The sequence below is a fragment of the Ranitomeya imitator genome, chromosome 8 (genome assembly GCF_032444005.1).
Source record: "Ranitomeya imitator isolate aRanImi1 chromosome 8, aRanImi1.pri, whole genome shotgun sequence".
Lineage (NCBI taxonomy): Eukaryota > Metazoa > Chordata > Amphibia > Anura > Dendrobatidae > Ranitomeya > Ranitomeya imitator.
Genome location: NC_091289.1, coordinates 20,184,099 through 20,209,181, shown reverse-complemented (window position 1 = coordinate 20,209,181; position 25,083 = coordinate 20,184,099). Strand labels below are relative to the sequence as shown.

Here is a 25,083-nt window from a genome sequence, read left to right as displayed (position 1 = left end):
GGGGGATGGAGACACCAAAATGACAGTGACCCCCTAATTATCTATTCCCGAGACCCCCCCTAATGATCAGTGTCTGATTAGCTCCTTGTACAAATGTTACATCATTATATCCGTATAGAACATGCGCCATAAACATGAGGTCGTGTAATATCTTTTATTTCGGGAAATACAAGGCAGAGCCCCAAACTTCGTGCCCATGACTCATATTGAAATTCTTCCGCAGCGTTGGTCATTTCTCTGAATTGTATGAAATCATCAGGTCTAAAGGAGTTCTTACATAAGTACCAAGCATGACAGGTTTTCACCCAACTTTCCCAGAATCCTGATATCTATTTACGTATATGGGATATATTGCTGTACATTTTTGGACAATTGGGGAAACTACGTTACAACGAATGCAAGCTTCTTTATACATACCTTTCATAGGTGACGGTATCCAGCTTTCCCAGAATCCAGAATGTCAAATGTGCATATTTATGGTGCAATGCATTAATTATTCTGCATAATGAAGCCAACTTGCTTTTCAGGAATCTGGGAAAGTGGATCTCTAAGAACGTAGTGTAGTTATATTAATTGCCATCCAGCTTTTCCAGGAACAAACATAAGCAAACCAGAGTTATCGAATCCTTAAGAGCTCCTAATAATAATATTGCAAATCAGTGGAGTCCTGCAGTTATCAAAAATGAAATTTATTACTTTCTTAATTATATTTTGTTCTTGGAAAGCTGGATTGTCAGCAATACAGCCTTCACAGGTGGTGCAATCCAGCTTTGCCAGACATTTGCATGGATATAAATGAATGCAATTCTTTCACCCATATTTCAAGCAGATTTGCCTTTCAGGACTCTAGGAAATCTAGGTGACAATCCATGCTGCAATATTAAACTTAAGCAGGTACATAAAAAAAGGATTAAGCAACCTGAGTGAAAAAAAAATCATTACTGAATTATATTTGTTTCTTGGAAAGCTGGGTTGTAATCAATGCAGACGTGATTGGCGGTGTTATCCAGCTTTCCCAGACTCAAGAATGACAAATTTGGTTAGATATCAAAGAGTTAAGTCCCCTTTTTCATATTTAAGTATAACTAAGCAGATCCGCCTTTCAGGACTCAAGGAAAGCTAAGATTATTCATATATTAATATTGAATATACTGGATGTCACCCAGCTTTCCTAGGATCAGACATAAGATCTTTATGGCTAATTCTATCTGCATGTGCAAAAGTTCATTGTTGACCAATAAAGACACCATTAAGGTACCCATGCATGATGCAATCCAGCTTTTCCAGCTTTTCCAGCTGGGTTGCAAGAATACCACCTTCATAGGTCATGTTATCCAACTTTTCCAGACTCCAGAATGACAGATTTGCCTACATATATTACTATAAACCTTTTATCCATATTCAAGAATAACTAAGCAGAGTTGCCTTTCAGGACTCTAGGAAAGCTGGGTGACAAACCCAACTCAGACTTATAATATTAAACATACTGGTTATCACACATATTTCCTAAGACAGAACAGTGAAAAATTGTTTATATAGCCATTTGTATGTTATATCTGCTTATGGGAAAGCTGGGTGACAACCAATACAAACAGCATTATAGCGCCCCCTACGTGATGCAATTCACCTTTTCCGGACTCCAGAGAGAAAACAATGCCTATTTATAAATCAATACAGTCCATTTATCTCACATTCAATTATATAACTAAACAGATTTGCCATTCAGGACTCTAGGAAAGCTGGATGACAAACCCAAGTTGGACTTACAATATTAAACATATTGGTTGTCACACATCTTTCCTAAGACAGAACAGTGAAAAATTATTTATATAGCCATTTGTATGTTATACCTGCTCCTGGGAAAGCTGGGTGACAACCAATACGAACACCATTATACTACCCCTACTTGATGCAATTCACCTTTTCCGGACTCCAGATAGAAAACAATGCCTATTTATAAATCAATACAGTCCATTTATCTGACATTCAATTATATAACTAAACAGATATGCCATTCAGGACTCTAGTAGAGCTGGGTGACAACATATCTTCGAGCTGTAATGGTTGTCACAAGCAGATATTAGCAGGTCAAGTAAAAAGATATTAACCCAACTTTCCTTGCTTAGAATTCGCATAAAAAAAGAGAGAAAAGGACGACTTAAAGTCTTTATGAACAATCCCTTTAAGTAGCAGGTCACGTAAAAAGAAATTAACCCAACTTCCCTTGCTTAGAGTTAATATAAAAACAAAGAAAAGGACGACTCAAAATCTTTATGAACAATCCCTTTAAGTGGCAATAAAGTAACGCTTCCTCCAAATTGTCATCATTTTGGGGGGAAAAGTTATATTTTTTTACTCAAAATGTTACATCGTTTCTAACTAAATGAAAGTGTAAAGAGACTTTTTGGCTTTTTTTTTAAAGTTACCTGGTAGACCTCCCTTAGCCCGCACCATGTCCTCAGCATCAGCTGGCATGTCCGCGCCCGGTGCGTGCACCACCTCCTCAACGTGGACACGGTCAGATTCCACACCAAGCGGCTCCCGTTGCACAGCATGTCCTCGACCCCGCACATGAACACAGAAGCCATGGCTGGAGCGCTCTCATTCAATCGCCCCGTCTCCGTCTAGTGCACAGCTTGCTTTGGCAGCGGACGAGAAAGCGAGTTTTATTTTGTGCACAGTGACAAAAAAAAAAAAAAAAAAAAGAGCGAAAAGAAGCCAGGGTCAATTAGACAAACTCGTCTTTCACTCAGTTTCCTGGGCAGGATCCAACTTCTGCTTGAAGACCAGCCAACGACTGCGACGGCTCAGGCTTTACCCGGAGCATCCAGGTCTATCCCTGGCGGCTTAGAGAACAATCCGCTAATCGACAGTAGAAAGAATGACGTCGCTTTGCTAAATATAACATCTTCTAAAAAGAAAAAAAAAATTAAGTTGTCGAAAGAGAAAATTTTACCAAAATTTTTGCATTGAAAATTGCAAGATTCTAACCCCAATCTTCGATAATAATGACCTTCTAGGACCGCCTTTTGCGGAGCGGTGGTCTTGGGGCTGATAAGGTCCGTGGTGGTCGACGGTGGTGGTAGATTTGGGGACCGCGCGCTCGAAAAGAACGCGTTTAGGGTATTATCTAGTTTAGAGACGGAAAAGGCAAAAGATTAGAGCTTGATGAAGGAAGAGCAATCTGTTCCCGAGGATAAAAAGTCACGTAATGGTATTAATGAAGAGATCCGTCGTCGCCGAGATGAATCACGCAGGCTGTAAACACCGGCATAATGGCCCACAGAGGAATACTCGAGAAGGAGACTCTGTAGTTATGGTGAGAGGGAGGCGACGCGGCCCCCGAGGACCACGACGCTCCACGGTAGCGCTGGCTGCGCGCTGGGTTTGCATCTTTGCTAAAGGCTGAAGAAGAGGAGGAAAAAGAAAAAAGGATATTTTAAGGTTTCTCCTGGGATGGTCGTTTCCGAAATCTCTTGAAAGGAGCGATACCTAAATGGGGGCATGAATGCGAGAAAAGAGGGGGCTGCATAAATGGGGTCAAACACAGGACTCTCTACAGTTCACATTGGTGCAATTTTTGTAACCGTTTGGGGGGAAAGTTATCATGAAAGGACTTTTTTTTTTAGGTCACTTCCTCTCCTTGCGGCAGTGTTGCAAATTTATCGAAAATGTTGATACATCTGCCTCATCTTTAAATAAAGAAAACTTTTTGCCTATATTTTCAAAAAGTCACGATTCATAAAACTTCGCTTGCAAACTCTTTTGCCTCGCTAGCCAAAGACACTTTGCCACCCCCTCTTTCAAATGGTCGAAGAGCGACGTAAAGGAGAAAACATTTTCTCATTTTGTGACGTTTTGACTCCGAAAAAAAAAATCTGTCAAAGAGTTGTTAGAGGCAATCTGTCAGCAGGTTTTTGCTGCGGAATCTGAGAGCAGCATAATATAGGGGCAGATATCCTGATTCCAGTGATGTATCACTTACTAGGCTGCTTGGTGTAGTTTTGAGAGAATCTCTGTTTTCTTTGCTGTAGATGTAGTGGTGCTGTGACTGCTGAGCTGTGCATAACTCCACCCAGGGCAGAGGCCCTGATTCCAGTGATGTATCACTTACTAGACTGCTTGGTGTAGTTTTGATAGAATCTCTGTTTTCTTCAGTGTAGATATAGTGGTGCTATGACTGCTGAGGTATACATAACTTCACCAAGGGCAGAGACCCTGATTCCAGTGATGTATCACTTATTAGACTGCTTGGTGTAGTTTTAATAGAATCTCTGTTTTCTTCAGTATAGATGTAGTGGTGCTATGACTGCTGAGCTATGCATATCTCCACCCAGGGCAGAGACCCTGATTCCAGTGATGTATCACTTACTAGACTGCTTTGTGTAGTTTTGATAGAATCTCTGTTTTCTTTGCTGTAGATGTAGTGGTGCTACGACTGCTGAGCTCTACATAACTCCACCCAGGGCAGAGACCCTGATTCCAGTGATGTATCACTTACTAGACTGCTTTGTGTAGTTTTGATAGAATCTCTGTTTTCTTTGCTGTAGATGTAGTGGTGCTATGACTGCTGAGCTCTACATAACTCCACCCAGGGCAGAGACCCTGATTCCAGTGATGTATCACTTACTAGGCTGCTTGGTGTAGTTTTGATAGAATCTGTTTTCTTTGCTGTAGATGTAGGGGTGCTATGACTGCTGAGATATGCATAACTCCACCCAGGGTAGATACCCTGATTCTAGTGATGTATCACTTCCTAGACTGCTTGGTGTAGTTTTGATAGACTCTCTGTTTTCTTTGCTGTAGATGTGGCTATGACTGCTGAGCTGTGCATAACTCTGCCCACACCACTGATTGGCAGCTTCGTGTATACACTATACAATGACAGCATGCTGCCGGTCAGTGGTGGTAAGAGGCTAGAAAGATTAGCTTGACTGTCTTGCACGTGACACCCAGTCCTCTAGTGATCATCTCCTGCTAATAAAACACTGATTGCATTGAAAGTACAGAAAACTGCTGAGCAAATGACACATCACAGGAATCAAGCTCTCTGCCCCTACACTATGCAAAAAGCCGCTGATAGATTCTCTTTAAACAGATTTCATCCTTTGTGGATTAATTTTTGGCTGCTTTTACTATCTCTCGAACCAGTCAATGACTGGAAAGAGAGATTTGCCCTACAAGGAGTTGCAGGCATCACAAGACCAGCACTGATCTTCACCCCTGTAATGGGGCATAGGGACAAGACATCAGAGGGGCTTCCCTCACTCATGCCCCCTTCTTTTAGCCAGAAATGCAAACCTGCCAAATTTTCCAACTGATAACTGGGTGATTGTAGATTCTGGAATGCACTACCAATTTTTTTTCTTAAACCACGCACACTATTCACATGCCATTCACTATTCACAGTCTGTTTCCAGCCTCCGAATGTGCAACTGGATGAGTGGGCTCCAATAGAAATGTTGTGTTCCTAACAGATTTTCCAACTCTACCAAGAGTCCAAAAATTATCCCTGTCCAAAAATTATCCCTTTCTACAGGATCCTTCTGAAGATTCTGGGAGATTGGGCAAATACACAGATCAGGCCGCAACCCACTCTGGTGACTTCCGGTGTCCAAACTAAAAAAGTTTGTTTCTGTTGTGACAACTTCCTTTAAGAAATGATTGTTTATTTATAATTTAATATAACAATTTAATATGTATATACATTTATAATAAAATATACAATAAAATACATAAATTGATACATTTATAATTAATAAAATTTAATAAAATATGCATAATTAGAAATCGCGTCATTTTCAGAGCGCTTATAACTATGTGATCATCGGATTTTCATCCTCTAGAAATAAACAAGGAACTTTCCAATTCATAACAGCAAGCAGAGATCTTGAAAATGTAAGAGGATTAATAGAAGTAAGAAAATGTTTTCTTATGCAATGATTGTCCAATATTATCTATGACCTGGCAGCACAGTCAGTGCCGGAGACCTCTACATGGTTGTGTGCCGAGGCTATAATAAGGGGTGCGTTGGTAAAAGTGACACATGGACCCCAGCATTTTATGTGAGGGTCCCGGAGATTCGAGTTACATCTTGTGGATGACTTCTAGCCAAAGCCACAGAGAAGCGGCTCCTCCTGACACCTGCTCTGCTGATATTACAGGATTTTCGCACAGGATTTTTCGCTGAGACGATCATTTCTACCACTGTTAAACATCTGTTTGCTGCCAAGTCAAGAATCAGGAAGTCACAACCCAAAAATCAAACAGCGCAATCATCAAAATGATCTAGGAAACGTTCGCCCCGTGTTTCCGTATACTGGGTGCGTGAAGTCGGGTATAGAAATCCCCCCGAGGAAATATGTGACTTCTGGTATGGAAATATATGTGTTATGGTAATAAAAGTGTGTGCTCCTATAGCTGAGCTAATGACGAAATAGAAAGATAGATAGATAGATGACAGATAATAGATAGATAGATAATAGATAGATAATAGATAGATGGATAATAGATAGATATATTGATAAATAGATAGATGATAGATAGATAGATAGATAGATAGATAGATAGATAGATAGATAGATAGATAGATAGATAATAGATGATAGATAGATACATAGATAGAGATGATAGATAGATAGATAGATGATAGATAGATAGATAGATAGATAGATAGATAGATAGATAGATAATAGATAGATAGATAGATAGATAGATAATAGATATATAATAGATAGATGGATAATAGATAGATATATTGATAAATAGATAGATAGATAGATAGATAGATAGATAGATAATAGATAGATAGAAGATAGATAATAGATAGATAGATATATAGATAGATAGATAGATAGATAGATAGATAGATAGATAGATAGATAATAGATAGATAGATAGATAATAGATAGATAGATAATAGATAGATAGATAGATAATAGATAGATAGATAATAGATAGATAGATAGATAATAGATAGATGGATAATAGATAGATATATTGATAAATAGATAGATGATAGATAGATAATAGATGATAGATAGATAGATAGATAGATAATAGATAGATGGATAATAGATAGATATATTGATAAATAGATAGATAGATGATAGATAGATAGATAGGTAGATAGATAGATAGATAGATAGATAGATAGATAGATAGATAGATAGATGATAGATAGATAGATAATAGAAAGATAATGGATAGATAGATCAAAAGATTAGAGGCCGTGCACCATTCAGAGTGAAAAAGACTTCTATTTAATGGCCCAACATGGCGAGGTTAATTAGTGAGAAAGGTTCTCACTCAGGGCCGGACTGGCCATCTAGCAATCCTGGCAAATGCCAGAAGGGCCTGTCTGGTCGTGTCCACCTTGTCTGCTACGTTGTTTTCAGAATCGTTGTTCTCAAGACACCCATACGGTTAAGAGTTGTGATGGAGCACAAAGTTGCTGACTCCATCCCTTACCCCAGCAGGCCACGAGTATCATTGGTCTTGTAGTAAATCTTCCTTTCCTCCATCCAGGGTAATATTAGTACTATATCCCCATCTGATTCATGGGGACGGGGACAACATGGGCCTGTGTGATTTCAAATGCTGAATTTCCAGTCCTGTTCTCACTAATACCCTATTCCTCACTAGGTAGTTTGGTTAATGAATGATGAGATGCTGAATCAAGTGAATTATGCCAAGTACTGCCCATACGGGGGAGTTGGAGGCCAATCTGCACAAGGGCCCACCGGGGGATTCCCCTGTTACCTTATGTGAAAGGCCACAGAGGCTGCAACACCATTAAGAAGAGGCACCACTAATCAAACACCATGAAGACCAAGGAGATCTTCAAACAACACCATGAAGACCAAGGAGAACTCCAAACAACACGATGAAGAACAAGGAGGTCTCCAAACAACACCATGAAGACCAAGGAGATCTCCAAAGAACACCACGAAGACCAAGGAGATCTCCAAAGAACACCATGAAGACCAAGGAGATCTCCAAACAAGTCAGGGACGAAGTTGTTGAGAATCATCTCTGATGATCCCCGGAGCACCATTAAATCCATTATCATCAAATGGAAAGAACATGGCACCACAACAAAAATCCCAAGAGAGGGCCGACCACCAAAATTCTCAGCCCAGGCAAGGAGGGCATTAATCAGAGCGGCAGCAGAGTCCAAAGGTTACTCTGAAGGTGATGCAGAGACTGGAGTATTTGTCCATATGACCACAATATGCCGTACACTTCATAGAGATGGCCTTTATTGAAGAATAGCCAGAAATAAGCCTTTACTTACATATAAAACTTGCAAGGCTCGCTTTGAGTTTGCCAAAACATGTGGGAGACTACCCAAATATATGGATGAAGGTGCTGTGGTCACGAGACCAAAATTTAACTTTTTGGCCACCAAGGTAAATGTTATGTCTAGTGCCAGACCAACACAGCTCATCACCCCAAGAACACCATCCCCACAGTGAAGCATGGTAGTGGCAGCATCATGCTATGGAGATGTTTTTCAGTAGCAGGGACAGGGAAAATGGATGGTGCGAAATACAGGGATATTCTTGAGCAAAATCTGCTTCAGTCTGTTGGTGATTTGAGACTGAAACACTCGAGTGGTTTGAGGGGAAAGGTGTAAATGTTCTGTAGTGTCAAAGCCAAGACCGTAATCCAATTGAGAATCTGTGGTCGGACGTGAAGATTGCTGTTCACCAGAGGAAGCCATGCGGAGCTGGAGCAGTTTTGCATTGAGGAATGGGCAAAGATGTGGAAAGCTCATAGAGACTTATCCAAAGCGACTTGCAGCTGTAATTGCCGCAAAAGGAGGCTCCACAAAGTACTGACTTTAGGGGGTGAATAGTTATGTATATTGAGGTTTTCAGCTATTTTGTCCTATTTGTTGCTTGTTTCACAATAAAAAAAAAACTAAATGTTCACAGTTGTCGGCCTGGTCTTTACATGAACTGATGCAAACCCTAAAAAAACAATGAAATTCCAGGTTATGGAGGTCATATACTTTTACAGTACCAATAGTTCTCCATAGATATACGGCTGCTCTGGAAGTATACAAGGACGGGTTAAGTGGAGCCTCATTCTTTTGCTGTTTTTGGCATTACCCTTCGGTTTTGGACCACACCCTGGCAACGTGACCGTACGAATGTCAGTTGCCGCTAGACGGGATATTACGTCACTTTTACTAGGATCTCGGCCCGTGTTAAAGCAGAAGAAAAGCACAAACCCATTATACAAAGTGCTGGGGGCTCCTGCTGCAGCAGGACAGGAGGGGTCTGACTGCGCCATGTGCATGCTACCTACTCAGCTTCTGGTTTCCCTTAAAGGGGTCCCTAATCACACCCTACCCGCTTACATATTAACGAGTGTGTTTGTAGTCTGTTACCATGGAGACAGATAGGTCTGACCTGGAGCTGTATACACAAAACACTAGATGTGGAAGTAAGACTATGTGCAATTTTGCTTTAATTTTTATTTTACATTCACTGTTGCAAAAAAGGTTGTGAAGGTGTGGACTTTTCCTTTAAGATGTAGTTTGCGTTCCTGATGGTAATAGACGAAATTGCTGCATTACTTTTTACCAGGGCTGCACGGGATTGCCAGGTTAGCGGGAAACAATGTATTTTGCCTTCACGCTTCACAAATGAAAATTCCAATTTTGGGGTTTAGTGGTCCTTTAAGACCGGGGGTGAAAGGGTTAAGTACAGATAAATCACCATTTAAACTGATGAGATTGGACTATATACACTATGCCAAAACAATAACTGCAGCCCGGTCTCAGACACTGGGAAAATAATTACTCCTTCTGCAGCGACAGTAAAACCGTTGATTACTCCAGTAGCCCTGGAGAAAGCAATAAATCAAGGAAAATCACCACTGAGCACCAGGACCAACCCTGAAGGCAATGCAATATTTACTGACCTGTTACATTATACGATTTTGGCTATATGCAGCCACCAACTAAAGGTGAGCTCACTGCAAATGGATTTATACAGTCACCACTAGGGGGAGCTCACTTCATATGGATTTATATAGTCACCACTAGGGGGAGCTCACTGCAAATGGATTTATATAGTCACCACTAGGGGGAACTCACTGCAAATGGATTTATATAGTCACCACTAGGGGGAGCTCACTGCAAATGGATTTATACAGTCACCACTAAGGGGAGCTCACTGCAAATGGATTTATACAGTCACCACTAAGGGGAGCTCACTGCAAATGGATTTATACAGTCACCACTAAGGGGAGCTCACTGCATATGAATTTATACAGTCACCACTAGAGGGAGCTCACTGCAAATGGATTTATACAGTCACCACTAGGGGGAGCTCACTGCAAATGGATTTATATAGTCACCAATAGGGGGAGCTCACTGCATATGGATTTATATAGTCACCAATAGGGGGAGCTCACTGCATATGGATTTATATAGTCACCACTAGGGGGAACTCACTGCATATGAATTTATACAGTCACCACTAGGGGGAGCTCACTGCAAATGGATTTGTATAGTCACTACTAGGGGGATCTCACTGCATATGGATTTATATAGTCACCACTATGGGGAGCTCACTGCATATGGATTTATACAGGCACCAATAGGGGGAGCTCATTGTATATGGATTTATATAGTCACAACTAGAGGGAGCTCACTGTATATGAATTTATACAGCCACCACTATGGGGGAGCTCACTGCATATGGGGTTATACAGCCACCACTAGAGGGAGCTCACTGTACATAGATTTATACAGTCACCACTAGGGTTAGCTCACTGCATATGGATTTAAATCAAAAAGTGAAAAGACAAGTAAAGGACAGAAAACAACATAAGAAGGAAAGATGGAGGAAGCTTCTCTGAGAAAGAAGAAGGCAGTTTGTTTTCTTTTGCGGGGTTGCTTTGACTGGGGGCTGTTATGCTGGACTCGGACTTTGCTTTGGACTGGGGGGGTAATGTTGGACTCGGACAGTTGCTTTTGCTGGGGTTTTGATTTTTGCTATTTATTGATTGTAAGTTTTGTATTTTTATAATAAAAGAGTTCACTGCATATTGATTTATACAGTCAACACTATGGGGGAGCTAATTGTATATGGATTTATATAGTCACCACTAGAGGGATCTCACTGCATATGGGGTTATACAGCCACCACTAGGTGGAGCTCAAAGCAACTCCAAAGAGAGTATACTTGTGTCATGCTCCGACCCCTTTGGATTACAAGTTTTACCCCAAGTGTTTCATTAAAGAGTAGTGTTCCAATTTTGCTTTTTATTCCCGCTGCTCCCCTAAGCATTTCATTTTTTTTTCTTCATTTTTTATCCGCCATACCGTTCTACAAATATGAGCCTTTTTATTTGATGCTGATTTTTATGTTTTTTTTACTAAGAGGGCGTGGCTCACAGAGTAATAATGAAGAGCAACCTAAAGTCCCGCCCATAGGGGATTCCGTGAGCACCGCCCTCTTGTAAAGAACATAAAAAGTAGCACTAAATACAAAGATCCAAATCTCCGCAACCGTATGACAGATTTAAAAAAAAAAAAATCGCCATAATCGGGTGCAGTGGGAATAAAATAAAAAAAAACTGCCCACATTATAATTAGTATTATAGTGATTACATATAATGTACATGCTGATATATCACACTATATACCCATACATTGATTATCATGTATATTCACACGTCATACACTGCACATAAAATATACACAGGTGTTATGCACTATTTACATAAAATCGACCCAGATGGGACTTGAACCCACAATCTCCAGCTCCGGAGGCTGACGCCTTATCCATTAGGCCACTGGGCCTCTGCACTCTCCACTTCACAGACTTTCATTCTCAGGATTTCTTCACCTTTTGTTCCAAAGTCCTTGTTTATGGCAATGACAGCGCGGCAATTACTGCAGGTCAGAGGTCACACCCTAACAATGGGGCACAGAACACAATGGCATAAACCCCTGCGCCAGATTAGGTAAAACATCTGCATGTGAATATCACCCCATAAACAGTGATGAATATTCACCCAAAATTTGAAGCAGATGCCGATCTCTGCAGCCAAAACAAGAACAACAATGGGGATATTATGCGTCTCACACACAACACAATGGAGATTTTGTCATCCAATTATTCCAGAACCTTGGAAAGTAACATAAGGGTACCGTCACACAGTGCAATTTTCATCGCTACGACGGTACGATCCGTGACGCTCCAGCGTCGTAACAATGTCGCTCCAGCGTCGTAGACTGCTGTCACACTTTGCAATCTACGACGCTGGAGCGATAATTTCATGACGTATGTGCGATGTAGAAGCCGTTGGTTACTATGCGCACATCGTATACGATATATGTTACACCATGCAATCATGCCGCCACAGCGGGACACTAGACGACGAAAGAAAGTTTCAAACGATCTGCTACGACGTACGATTCTCAGCGGGGTCCCTGATCGCAGGAGCGTGTCAGACATTGCGATATCGCTCGAACGTCACAGATATATCGCTCGAACGTCACGAATCGTGCCGTCGTAGCGATCAAAATTTCACTGTGTGACGGTACCCTAACAGGAGCGGTCCTACACTGAAAACTGAAATACTGCAATATAATGGTTCAATGTCAAGTCTAAAGAAGCCCTCCAGACTCCTAGAGCTGAACCTAAGGGGGCACTGCATGACAAAGAACTCCAAAGAGAGGATCCCTGTGTCATGCTTCACCTCTTAGGCCCAGTACTTTGGATAACACGATGTATCAGTTTTTCTTAAAGTGTTCCTTTAAAGAGGACCTTTCACCCAGCCAAAAGTGTCAAATTCTAGCATTTATTTTATTCCCGCTGCTTGTCCTAGAATATCTTTGGAGCGTGACATAATGTCTGATTTTTGAGGATCTTTTGGTCTACTTCACTTTGTCAGGCAGGTCCTATTTAAGTGATTTCTTGATTGAGAATAGGTGCGCCAGCAATCAGGCCTGCGTGTGGCTAGGGAATGTGAACCCAGCTTCCCAAAGATGTGACGATCCACAGTTAATGTATGTTTTAAGGGGGGAGGGGGTGAATCACTTTTTCACACAGGGCTCTGTAGGTTTGGATTTCTTTTTACCTTAATAATAAAGACCTTAATTTAAAAACCGCATTTTGTGATTACTTGTGTTATCTTTGTCTAATATTTAAATTTGTTTTGTGATCTGAAACATTTAAGTGTGACAAACATGCAAAAGAATAGGAGATCAGGAAAGGGCAAATACTTTTTATACACTAATATAACTTATTGTAACAATACTTGGGAGCGATCTGAGGTATCACAGGAACAGTTTGTACTTAAAGTCTGGCTGGTTTATTTTATTCCTCATAAACCAAATAACAGGAAAGCTCAGATACGGCCCTTGTCCTGCACAAAGTGAAACATAAAGCATTCGATACTGAGGGTTTGCCCGCTTGGCTTTGAGTCCAGCTTCTTTTGCAAAGCCACACAATCCAGGAGATCTGCACACCTCCACACACAGAACCATGTGTCAGATAAACCGGTCCCATTTTACACTGTGAACCACCACACCCAAGGATGGAGATATAGTGAGCAGCCTACCCACCCTAACTCTTCAGCTTCTCACAATTAGAGCTGGACCTAACATGGCCGATTAACCCATTTTAGTCTATGTACTAGACCATTACACCAGGTTTATATCACAGATTACATGCACCTCTGTGATACATATCGCCCATCGACTATGTGTCCGCCAATCACCTTACAATATATATATATATATATCAAAAGACTGACCATCACTTCCACACATTAAGCTGGTGTGCACAGGTGCATACTAAGAGTAGTAATCTCCATACATAACTAACAAATAATGTTGCACTCTGTAACGCTATAAAATGCAAACATGAAATATATGAAATTTAAATTCCATTACTGCACTAGAAAATAGGAAAAAACAATGATACTTAGCACATAATTTGGCCAATTCATGTATGCCAAGCAGCCACATCTTTAACAGTATGGTATTTAACAGGGAGAACTGCAAGATTTTACATCCAGGCAATAAATATAAAAATTACATCTACAGAAAGGGAGGAATAGCACTAAGCAACAGCACGTGTGAAAAAGACTCAGGTATATTAATAGATCACAGACTGCACATGAGTCAACAATGTGATGCAGCAGCAAAAAAGGCAAACACAGTTCTGGGATGTTCTAAGAGAAGCATAGAGTCTAGACCACGTGAAGTAATTCTCCCCCTCTACTCCGCCTTGGTCGGGACACATCTGGAATACTGTGTCCAGTTCTGGGCACCATATTCTAGAAAAGACATTGAAAAATTGGAGCATCTTCAGCGAAGAGCGACCAGGATGGTGAGCGGACTGCAAAGTATGTCCTACGAGGAACGGTTAAAGGATCTGGGAATGTTTAGCTTGCAAAAAAAAGGCTGAGAGGAGACTTAATAGCTGTCTACAAATATCTGAAGGGCTGTCACAGTGTAGAGGGATCATTATTATTCTCATTTGCACATGGAAACAGGAGAAGCAATGGAATGAAACTGAAAGGGAGAAGATACAGATTAGATATTAGAAAAAAAACTTTTTGACAGTGAAGGTGATCAATGAGTGGAACACAATGTAATAAATTTGGCACTCAACTTGTTTGCGTCAGTTGCTTAGAAATATTTATTGCAGTCCAAATATTATTATTGGACTGCAATAAATATTTCTAAGCAACCGACGCAAACAAGTTGAGTGCCAAATTTATTACGTTGTATTTCACTGGTTTGGGGAACCTATTTTGTGCACCAACACAGCTGTGCCACGGTATACTTCACAATGAGTGGAACAGGCTGCCATGAGAGGTGGTGAGTTCTCCTTCAATGGAAGCCTTCAAACAGAGGCCGGACAGAATTCTGTGGGAGATGGTTTAGTGAATCCTGCATTGAGCAGGGGGTTGGACACGAAGATCCCTTCCAACTCTAACATTTTCTGATTCTATGATATATGTTAATATATATTAGTAACTAAATTGTTATAATATATTATTATCACTATACATTTATTGTTTTAAATATATTATTTACTAAATTTTAATATATATACAGTCACCACTAGGGTTAGCTCACTGCATATGGATTATTACAGTCACCACTAGGGGGAGCTCTCTGTATATGGACTTATACAATCACCACTAGGGGGAGCTCTCTGTATATGGATTTATATAGCCACCACCAGGGAAAGCTCACGGTGTATGGATTTATATAGCTACCACTAGGTGGAGCTCACTGCATATGGATTATTACAGTCACCACTAGGGGGAGCTCTCTGTATATGGACTTATACAATCACCACTAGGGGGAGCTCTCTGTATATGGATTTATATAGCCACCACCAGGGAAAGCTCACGGTGTATGGATTTATATAGCTACCACTAGGTGGAGCTCACTGCATATGCATGTATACAGCCACTACTAGGGGAATCTAACTGCATATGGATTTATACAGCTACCACTGGGGGAGCTCACTTGATAGGGCTTAATACAGTCTATTCTATGAAATCACTGTATATGAATGTATACAGTCACCATTAGAGAGAGCGAACTGCATATAGATTTATATAGCCACCACTAGGTGGAGCTCACTGTATACAGATTACAGCAGTCACCACTGGGGGATCTCACTGCATATGGATTTATATAGCCACCACTAGAGGGAGCTCACTGCATATGGATTTATATAACCACCACTAGGGGGAGCACACTGCATATGGATTTATATAACCACCACTAGGGGGAGCTCACTGCAAATGGATTTATATAACCACCACTAGGGGAGCACACTGCATATGGATTTATATAACCACCACTAGGGGGAGCTCACTGCAAATGGATTTATACAGTCACCACTAGGGGGAGCTCTCTGTATATGGATTTATATAGCCACCACCAGGGAAAGCTCACGGTGTATAGATTTATATAACTACCACTAGGTGGCGCTCACTGCATATGCATGTATACAGCCACTACTAGGGGAATCTAACTGCATATGGATTTATACAGCTACCACTGGGGGAGCTCACTTGATAGGGCTTAATACAGTCTCTTCTATGAAATCACTGTATATGAATGTATACAGTCACCATTAGAGAGAGCGAACTGCATATGGATTTATATAGCCACCACTAGGTGGAGCTCACTGTATACAGATTACAGCAGTCACCACTGGGGGATCTCACTGCATATGGATTTATATAGCCACCACTAGAGGGAGCTCACTGCATATGGATTTATATAACCACCACTAGGGGGAGCTCACTGCAAATGGATTTATACAGTCACCACTAGGGGGAGCTCACTGCATATGAATTTATACAGTCACCACTAGGGGGAGCTCACTGCATATAGATTTTTACAGTCACCACTAAGGGGAGCTCACTGTATACAGATTACAGCAGTCACCACTGGGGGATCTCACTGCATATGGATTTATATAGCCACCACTAGGGGGAGCTCACTGCATATGGATTTATATAGCCACCACTAGGGGGAGCTCATTTCAACTCCAAAGACAGTATACTTGTGTCATGCTCCACCCCTTTGGAATAAAAGTTTTACCCCAAGTTTTCCTTTAGAGAGGAGTGTTCAGTTTTTGCATTTATTTTATTCTGCTACTCCCCTGAGCATTTCGTTGTTCTTTTTATTTTTAAACCACCATACCGTTCTACAGATATGAGCCATTTTATTTGATGCTAATTTTGAAGTTGTTTTTTTTTCCAAGAAGGCGTGGCTCACAGAGTAATAATGAAGAGCAACCTAAAGTCCCGCCCATAGGGGTTTCTGTGAGCACCGCCCTCTTGTAAAGAACATACAAATTAGCACTAAATACAAAGATACAGATCTCCGGGACCGTATGACAGATTTAAAAAAAAAAATCATCATAATCGGGTGCAGTGGGAATAAAATAAGAACAAAAACTGCCCACATTATAATTATTACAGAACCATTGATTACATATAATGTACATACTGATATATCACACTATATACCCATACATTGATTATCATGTATATTCACACGTCATACACTGCACATAAAACATACACAGGTGTCATACAATATTTATCATTATTTGCATAAAATCGACCCAGATGGGACTTGAACCCACAATCTCCAGCTCCGGAGGCTGACGCCTTATCCATTAGGCCACTGGGCCTCTGCACTCTCCACTTCACAGACTTTCATTCTCAGGATTTCTTCACCTTTTGTTCCAAAGTCCTTGTTTATGGCAATGACAGCGCCACAATTACTGCAGGTGAGAGGTCACATCCTAACAATGGGGCACAGAAGACAATGGCATAAACCCCTGCGCCAGATTAGGTAAAACATCTGCATGTGAATATCACCCCATAAACAGTGATGAATATTCCCCCCAAAATGTTAAAACTTTACAGCCTTTCATGTTCAGGATTCCTTCCCCCTAAAGTCCTTGTTTATGGTAATCACACAAGAGGAGGGTAACTCAGGATCCCTCCAGGGTGGGCACTAACTGCAAAAGGAGGTAAAGTATGTGACACTTCCATGTATTAATACAGGGTCATCCATTATAAAGGATGTTTCACCTGCTATAAATATGAAACTTCTTCCCCTGGTGTAATTGCCGCTGTTCTCCTGAATCCGGTGATGTTTTTCTTTTCTTCCTGCGCCTCTCCGTTCCTGAGATACGGCCTCTTCTTTCCTGTATATAAAGCAAGTCTTTTTAGCCAAGTGGGCTTAGTCCTCAACTCTTCTACTTAAGGACCGCACCCACTTGGCCAATAAGACTAGATTTATATGCAGGGAACAAATGGCCATATCTCAGGAACGGAGAGGCGCAGAAACAAAAGAGAAACATCGCCGGATTCAGGAGAACGGCGGCATTTACACCAGGTTAAAAAAACACATATTCCTGACAAGTGACAGGTCCCCTTTAGGCACTATGTGATGCTGCATTTCCTCGCCTCCTAGAGATAGTTCCTCTACGAGTGGCATCAGAATAAGTAACTTGCTTCTGTCAAATTGTAGAACAGGTTATGTAAGATCACGGCACCGAGGGTCTCTTATCCCCAATTCACTCATTGAAACATCATACCCATTCGTAAGCGTCGAATTAGCATTTACATGGCGAAGTCTATGATCTGTTGTCACCAGGTTCCATTGGGCTAAGTTCACATGTTGCGCTTTTGCTGCGTTTATTTAACTTCCTTTGTTTTTTGCACCAAAAACTGATACCTGCGCTTTTTTTTGCTGCGTTTTTTGCACTTACCCATTGTTTCCTATGGGTGAAAAAAAAAAAAACCGCTGAAAGAAGTGACTTGCTGCAGTTTGCAGAAACACAGCAGTTTTCCAAATCAGTCAGGAAAATAAACCAATGTGCGTGCATGAGATTTCGGAAATCTCATAGACTTTGCTGATACTATAAAACTATAAAATTTGCATTAAAAAAACAGCAAAAAAAAAAAAAAAGCAGCAATAACGCAACAAGTGAACATTGCCTCATACTTCAGAGTTTTCTCTTTGATGCAGAGACACATTTCACATTCATAAAATTATACAAAAAGATCAATTTTTCCCAGAAATATGTATCAAAATGTAAAAAAAAAACACAAGTGTGAACTCAGCTGTAAAGTGCAACATTTATTCTTTTGCTTCTATGTTTTTACAGACGCTCAGAACAATTTCCTGCATTTGTGCATTTCCTTTGCATTTGTAACCGACCCCCTACAATGACAACCAAACCCCCCATCAAAGCAATATCACAAGTTACATGTGTCACCATTATATTCAAACAATAGGTAGTAAAAAAAAATAATGATATTTCCAAATATAAATCAATAAATATATAAACATTATGGTGAGTACGGAATGTTTACATATAAATGAACAAAATAAACAAATAATATAATAAACGTAAATAAAAATGAAAAAAAAAAAAAAAGGACACTATAATGGATTTTTGGCAGGAGGTCACCGGGAATTGGACTTTCTGGATTTCGCTTCGTTTGTATTTTAAGATGCAGATGAGACATGGTTTTTAATCATCTGTGACATCTGCTTCCTAAAATACAAATGGAGCCAATTAGCAGCAGATGTAAGCTAATAATCTACAGGCATTAAAAAAAAAATGGTGAAATGTCAGGATCTGCAGGATCTGCTGCTGCTCCTGCGGTAAAGATTTAACCATTTCAGTGCTGGTTCCTGTGGATTACCCGATTTAAACTGGACGTGTGTTATGAATAGACTTTTCAGAATAAGCCGTCCTGTGTATGGACATGAGGAATAACATATTTTTTGACCATTTTTCAACATTTTTTTTTTCTCTGCAGGCTCCATCTCCAATTTTCATTAGCCGCTGAGCTAGTAGGTGGAGACTAACTGCTATGATGTTTCCCGTATAGTACACACATGCATAAGGGATTCGTACTCTCATGTTTAGACGTAACACATGTTCATAAGGAGTAGCAGCATGTGGGACATTATACAGCAGTACTGAGCAGTGCAGCTGTGAATCCAGCATTGGGGGTGAGATAATCACTTACCGAAAGCAGTATAGATGACATTAAGCAACAGTATTGAGCAGTATAGCAGTGAATCCAGCACTACGGTGTTGCTGAGCTAGTAGGTGGAGACCAACTGCTATGATGTTTCCCATATAATACACACATGCATAAGGGATTCGTACTCTCATGTCTAGATGTAACACATGTTCATAAGAAGTAGCAGCATGTGGAACATTATACAGCAGTACTGAGCAGTGCAGCTGTGAATCCAGCATTGGGAGTGAGGTAATCACTAATTGGAAAGCAGCATAGAGGACATTATACAGTAGTATTGAGCAGTGCTGCTGCTGTGAATCCAGCCTTGCTGTGAGATAAACATATGCTAGAAAGAAGCAGTATGGCGGATAATACACAACAGGACTCAGAAGTATATTGTGAGTCTTTCCATACTTACATAACAAGACTTCACAGACAAAATGGTTGTGTTGGAGTGCACTAGATAACTAATCATTGCAGTTAGGAGGATATATCACTTACTGAAAGCAGTACAGAGAACATTATACAAAAGGATTGAGCAGTGCAGCTGTGAATCCAGCATTGTGGGGGGTGAAATAATCACTTCCTGGAAAGCAACATAGAGGACATTATACAGCAGTATTGAGCAGTGCTGATGTGAATCCAGTGCTGTCATGAGATAAACACATATTAAAAAGAATCAGCATGGTGGCTATTACACTGCAGGACTGAGCAGTATATTGTGTGGCTTTCCATAAGTTTATGACAAGGCTTTAAGGGAGGAATCAGGCATCATGGTTCTGCTGGGATACAGAAGATAACTAATGATTGCAGGTGGAGAGGGATGTGTTCAGACCATCTTATGCTGACAGCAAGTTAATACATTGTACATAGACTTTGTCCCAGCTGCAAAACCCCTTAAACTACCCAGAGTTTTCTGCAAATCTGCATACGCTCTGCTGCTTTGCAGTCCCATTCACTGGGGTCCTAAGAGAGTTCCAGTGCTGCGTGCATCATGGGGGCTAGTGTTACATGGGTTCCTCATAGGTACCATCTTTTCTGGAACGTCCATGGAGTTCTTGGATAAAGGGAAGACATCCAAACCTTTGGTAGAATTGGCAAATCAACCAAGCTGCCACAAAAGTCTCCTGAAAATATTCCATCTCTAAAAGGAGCCAAGGCATTAAATAGCACATTTGGGGTGGGGCTCAGGTTTGGGGATGGCTATGGGTACCAATAAGGTCCCTAATAGCAGTATTTACCAAGAGCCGCAATTAATTCAGGTTAGGAGAGGACAGTACAGTCGCCATACAATGCCTAACCATCCTATAATGCCTGCTGCTGGGCAGTAGCACAAAACCTCCACTAGGGGGTGCGGGTGAAGGAAAATAGATACACTCACAGAGAAACCACAGGGCAGCAGGCAGGAGCCACTAGGTGGCAGAAGAGTAGTCAGAAAAGCCGGGTCAGCAACAGAGAGGGAACAAAGTACCAGAGGTCACAGCAATACACGTGGTCAGAAAAAAGCCAAAGAAGTCAGAGCCGGTCGGGAGCACGAAAGCCAGAGATGGAAGACAATCAAACAGGTCAGGGGACAAGCCAAGTCAAATACCAAGGGATCACAACACGGAGAGTGAGTACTACGACAAGCAAAGTCACAGGGGAAAACAGGAACGGAACCTAGATGAATGGGCAAAGGACAAATCAGGGTATAGCGGGGTCAGCTGCTCATGCCAGAGACTGCAACTATAACTGACACCGCCTGCAGGTAACAGTGGACTGAAATAGTCAGATATCAAAACGAGGCAGAAAAGATTAACCCCCGCATGACTGTCCCAGGGAGAGCGTAATCAGGAACAAACCCCAAACTGGATCATGACACAACCTCTAAGGAATGGAACAATATCATTGATACTCCAGGGGACTTTACTGCTCTTAGTGGCGAAATGTGGTACTGCAAGTCAATCAAAAAATTGTCATGATGTTTCTGAAGCCACGAAAACATTTCCATATAGAGAAGCAAAGTAACTTCCACGTGAAACTTTACTCTAAGCAAAGGTCTTCTGTACTTGATCCCATCCCTGTTCTCGCTTCCCAGCATTTACCTCCCATCCTTTTCCTGTCTGAAGACTTCCCTGGCACTAAACAGGTGTCACTCTGTTACAGGAAAAGGAAAGCCGGGGTAGATTTCCTCTATGAGTTTATAGAGGTCTCAGACTTACTCCCTGAATGCTTCATGGCAAAACTAGATGATGACAACCGTGTATGAGTGATAATAATATGCAGACGGCAGTGTGAGGAGACTAAAAGGCTAGAAATTGTGCTAGGAATCCCAACTGACATCCATTGCCCCTTCCCCGGGGTGCTGATGGCATTGTCATGGCGGCCAGGGGGGCTTCTTGCCATGTTTGTACACCAAAAAAAAAAACAGATTTTTTACATAGGAACCAGGTAACTTTATAGTGCGCCACGATATTACAGCATTATAGGGTATTGTGCAAAGTGATCAAGTGCTCACTAGTTCACAGGTAACTAAAGTGTAAAAAACAAATCAAAAAATTAGTATTAAAAAAATATAAAAGTTTATATTAAACTAATAATTAAATTAAATAAATTAAATTAATAAATATATAAATAATAATAAACTAATAAAATATTAGAATATCTAAATTAAATAAATAAACTAAATAAATAAATAAACTAATAAAATATTAGCAAGAAACAACACAAAAAAATCCAAATGGCAGAATTGCCGTTTTTTTTTGTTCACTTTGCCTCTATAAAAATAGAATAAAGTCGCATGGACCCTAAAATATTAACTACAACTCAATTGACCGAAAAAGAAAAAAAAAAAAAAAAACTTGGATGGCGAGAGTAAAATATTGAAAGTGAGGGGCCCCTGGGGCAGTATAAACCTGGAGCCGACCCTATTTTTGAGGTTTGGCGGTATTATTATAGCGCTGTTTGGCGTCGTAATTTGGGCACTTTGACGCAGACAATTAGGCACTTTACGGCTTGGGTACAGGGGGGACTGTAATTTTGCCATTTTTCAAAAGTGTAGACCCCAGATTAATCACAGATGCAGCGATTGATCTATTTTATACTATTTTTAGGATATTTTACGATCGTCTTTGGTCGCCAGCGCGGGTGTGAATAATTTACAGCACCGCATTGTCCTGTGGAAGCCACCGCAGGTTCAAGTCCCCTAGGAGGAATAATAAAAAAAAATGACAAAAACGATAAAAACTAAATTAAAAATTAAAATTAAAATGTTCACAACAGCCTTTACACGAAATTACAAAAACCTTAGAAAAAAAAAAACTATCACATTTGGTATTACCATGTGCATAACTGTCCAATTATAATAATAAAATATATATAATGAATGCCGATTAAAAAAAATTGCTGTTTTTTTTTTACCCCTTTGTTCCCCAAAAATGGAATAAAAAACAAACAAACAGTAAGTCGTATGGAACCTATAATGATGATGATAAAAGCTAAAAATTAAAGCAGTCAAAATAAACCTGGAGCCGGCAATGCATACCAATACAGTTATCCACAAAAAATGATTAATTAAGGGGTTAAGTGACTAATTACTAGTCACACACAGCAGCACTGACTAGCAAGGGTTAAGGTTTTTTTCCTGGAAATTTTTATTTTATTTATTTTTTGCATTTTTTAAATTTTTTATAATAATTTTGTCGTATGCTTTTATTTCATTTGCGCTTTACAATTGTGATATCAACAGTAATCAATAAATAAGAATCACTGCGTGAACTGAACTTTACGGTATTTTTCTTATACACAAATAATGGAAATGCAATTTACATATGGGAAGCAGCGCCACCTAGCATCTAAAACAAGGAACTATCATTTCAACATAAAGAATTAAAGGGTATTCCCATCTTAATAAGTGATGAAATATTGCTAGGATATGTCATTGTTTTATCATCTGTAGGGGCAGGACTTCTGAGACCCCCACTTTGTGTGAGAATGCACAGGCCATGTATGTACACAGTGACTGCACCAGCAGAATAGTGAGTGCAGCTCTGGAGTATAATACAGGATGTAACTCAGGATCAGTAATGTAATGTATGTACACAGTGACTGCACCAGCAGAATAGTGAGTGCAGCTCTGGAGTATAATACAGGATGTAACTCAGGATCAATAATGCAATGTATGTACACAGTGACTGCACCAGCAGAATAGAGAGTGCAGCTTTGGAGTATAATACAGGATGTAACTCAGGATCAGTAATGTAATGTATGTACACAGTGACTGCACCAGCAGAATAGTGAGTGCAGCTCTGGAGTATAATACAGGATGTAACTCAGGATCAGTAATGTAATGTATGTACACAGTGCCTGCACCAGCAGAATAGTGAGTGCAGCTTTGGAGTATAATACAGGATGTAACTCAGGATCAGTAATGTAATGTATGTGCACAGTGACTACACCAGCAGAATAGTGAGTGCAGCTCTGGGGTATAATAAAGGATGTAACTCAGGATCAGTAATGTAATGTGTGTACACAGTGACTGCACCAGCAGAATAGTGAGTGCAGCTCTGGGGTATAATACAGGATGTAACTCAGGATCAGTAATGTAATGTGTGTACACAGTGACTGCACCAGCAGAATAGTGAGTGCAGCTCTGGGGTATAATACAGGATATAACTCATGATCAGTAATGTAATGTGTGTACACAGTGACTGCACCAGCAGAATAGTGAGTGCAGCTCTGGGGTATAATACAGGGTGTAACTCAGGATCAGTAATGTAATGTGTGTACACAGTGACTGCACCAGCAGAATAGTGAGTGCAGCTCTGGGGTATAATACAGGATGTAACTCAGGATCAGTAATGTAATGTATGTACACAGTGACTGCACCAGCAGAATAGTGAGTGCAGCTCTGGGGTATAATACAGGATGTAACTCAGGATCAGTAATGTAATGTCTGTACACAGTGACTGCACCAGCAGAATAGTGAGTGCAGCTCTGGAGTATAATACAGAAGGTAACTCAGGATCAGTAATGTAATGTATGTACACAGTGACTGCACCAGCAGAATAGTGAGTGCAGCTCTGGAGTATAATACAGGGTGTAACTCAGGATCAGTAATGTAATGTGTGTACACTGTGACTGCACCAGCAGAATAGTGAGTGCAGCTCTGGGGTATAATACAGGATGTAACTCAGGATCAGTAATGTATGTACACAGTGACTGCACCAGCGGAATAGTGAGTGCAGCTCTGGAGTATAATACAGGATGTAACTCAGGATCAGTAATGTAATGTATGTACACAGTGAGTGCACCAGCAGAATAGTGAGTGCAGCTCTGGGGTATAATACAGAAGGTAACTCAGGATCAGTAATGTAATGTATGTACACAGTGACTGCACCAGCAGAATAGTGAGTGCAGCTCTGGAGTATAATACAGGGTGTAACTCAGGATCAGTAATGTAATGTGTGTACACTGTGACTGCACCAGCAGAATAGTGAGTGCAGCTCTGGGGTATAATACAGGATGTAACTCAGGATCAGTAAT

General features: G+C 40.6%; 1 protein-coding gene and 2 non-coding genes across 4 annotated transcripts in view; all 3 read right to left on the bottom strand.

The window, feature by feature from the left end:
• The window catches only part of FRMD4B (FERM domain containing 4B), a 187,547-nt gene that overhangs the window by 125,997 nt on the left and 36,467 nt on the right, over positions 1-25,083 (bottom strand). Inside the window, exon 1 of one of the 2 annotated variants that reach the window (XM_069736519.1) lies at positions 2,427-2,646. The exons of the other annotated variant lie outside the window; for it this stretch is intronic. Within the exon in view, the coding sequence (XP_069592620.1) occupies positions 2,427-2,588 (162 nt within the window). The 5' untranslated portion in view covers positions 2,589-2,646. Of the gene's footprint in view, positions 1-2,426; positions 2,647-25,083 lie in introns of those variants that run through there. 2 annotated transcript variants of the gene reach the window in all.
• TRNAR-CCG (transfer RNA arginine (anticodon CCG)) lies at positions 11,749-11,821 on the bottom strand. The gene has a single exon. It is a non-coding gene; the product is annotated as a tRNA-Arg (tRNA).
• TRNAR-CCG (transfer RNA arginine (anticodon CCG)) lies at positions 17,129-17,201 on the bottom strand. Its single transcript has one exon. It is a non-coding gene; the product is annotated as a tRNA-Arg (tRNA).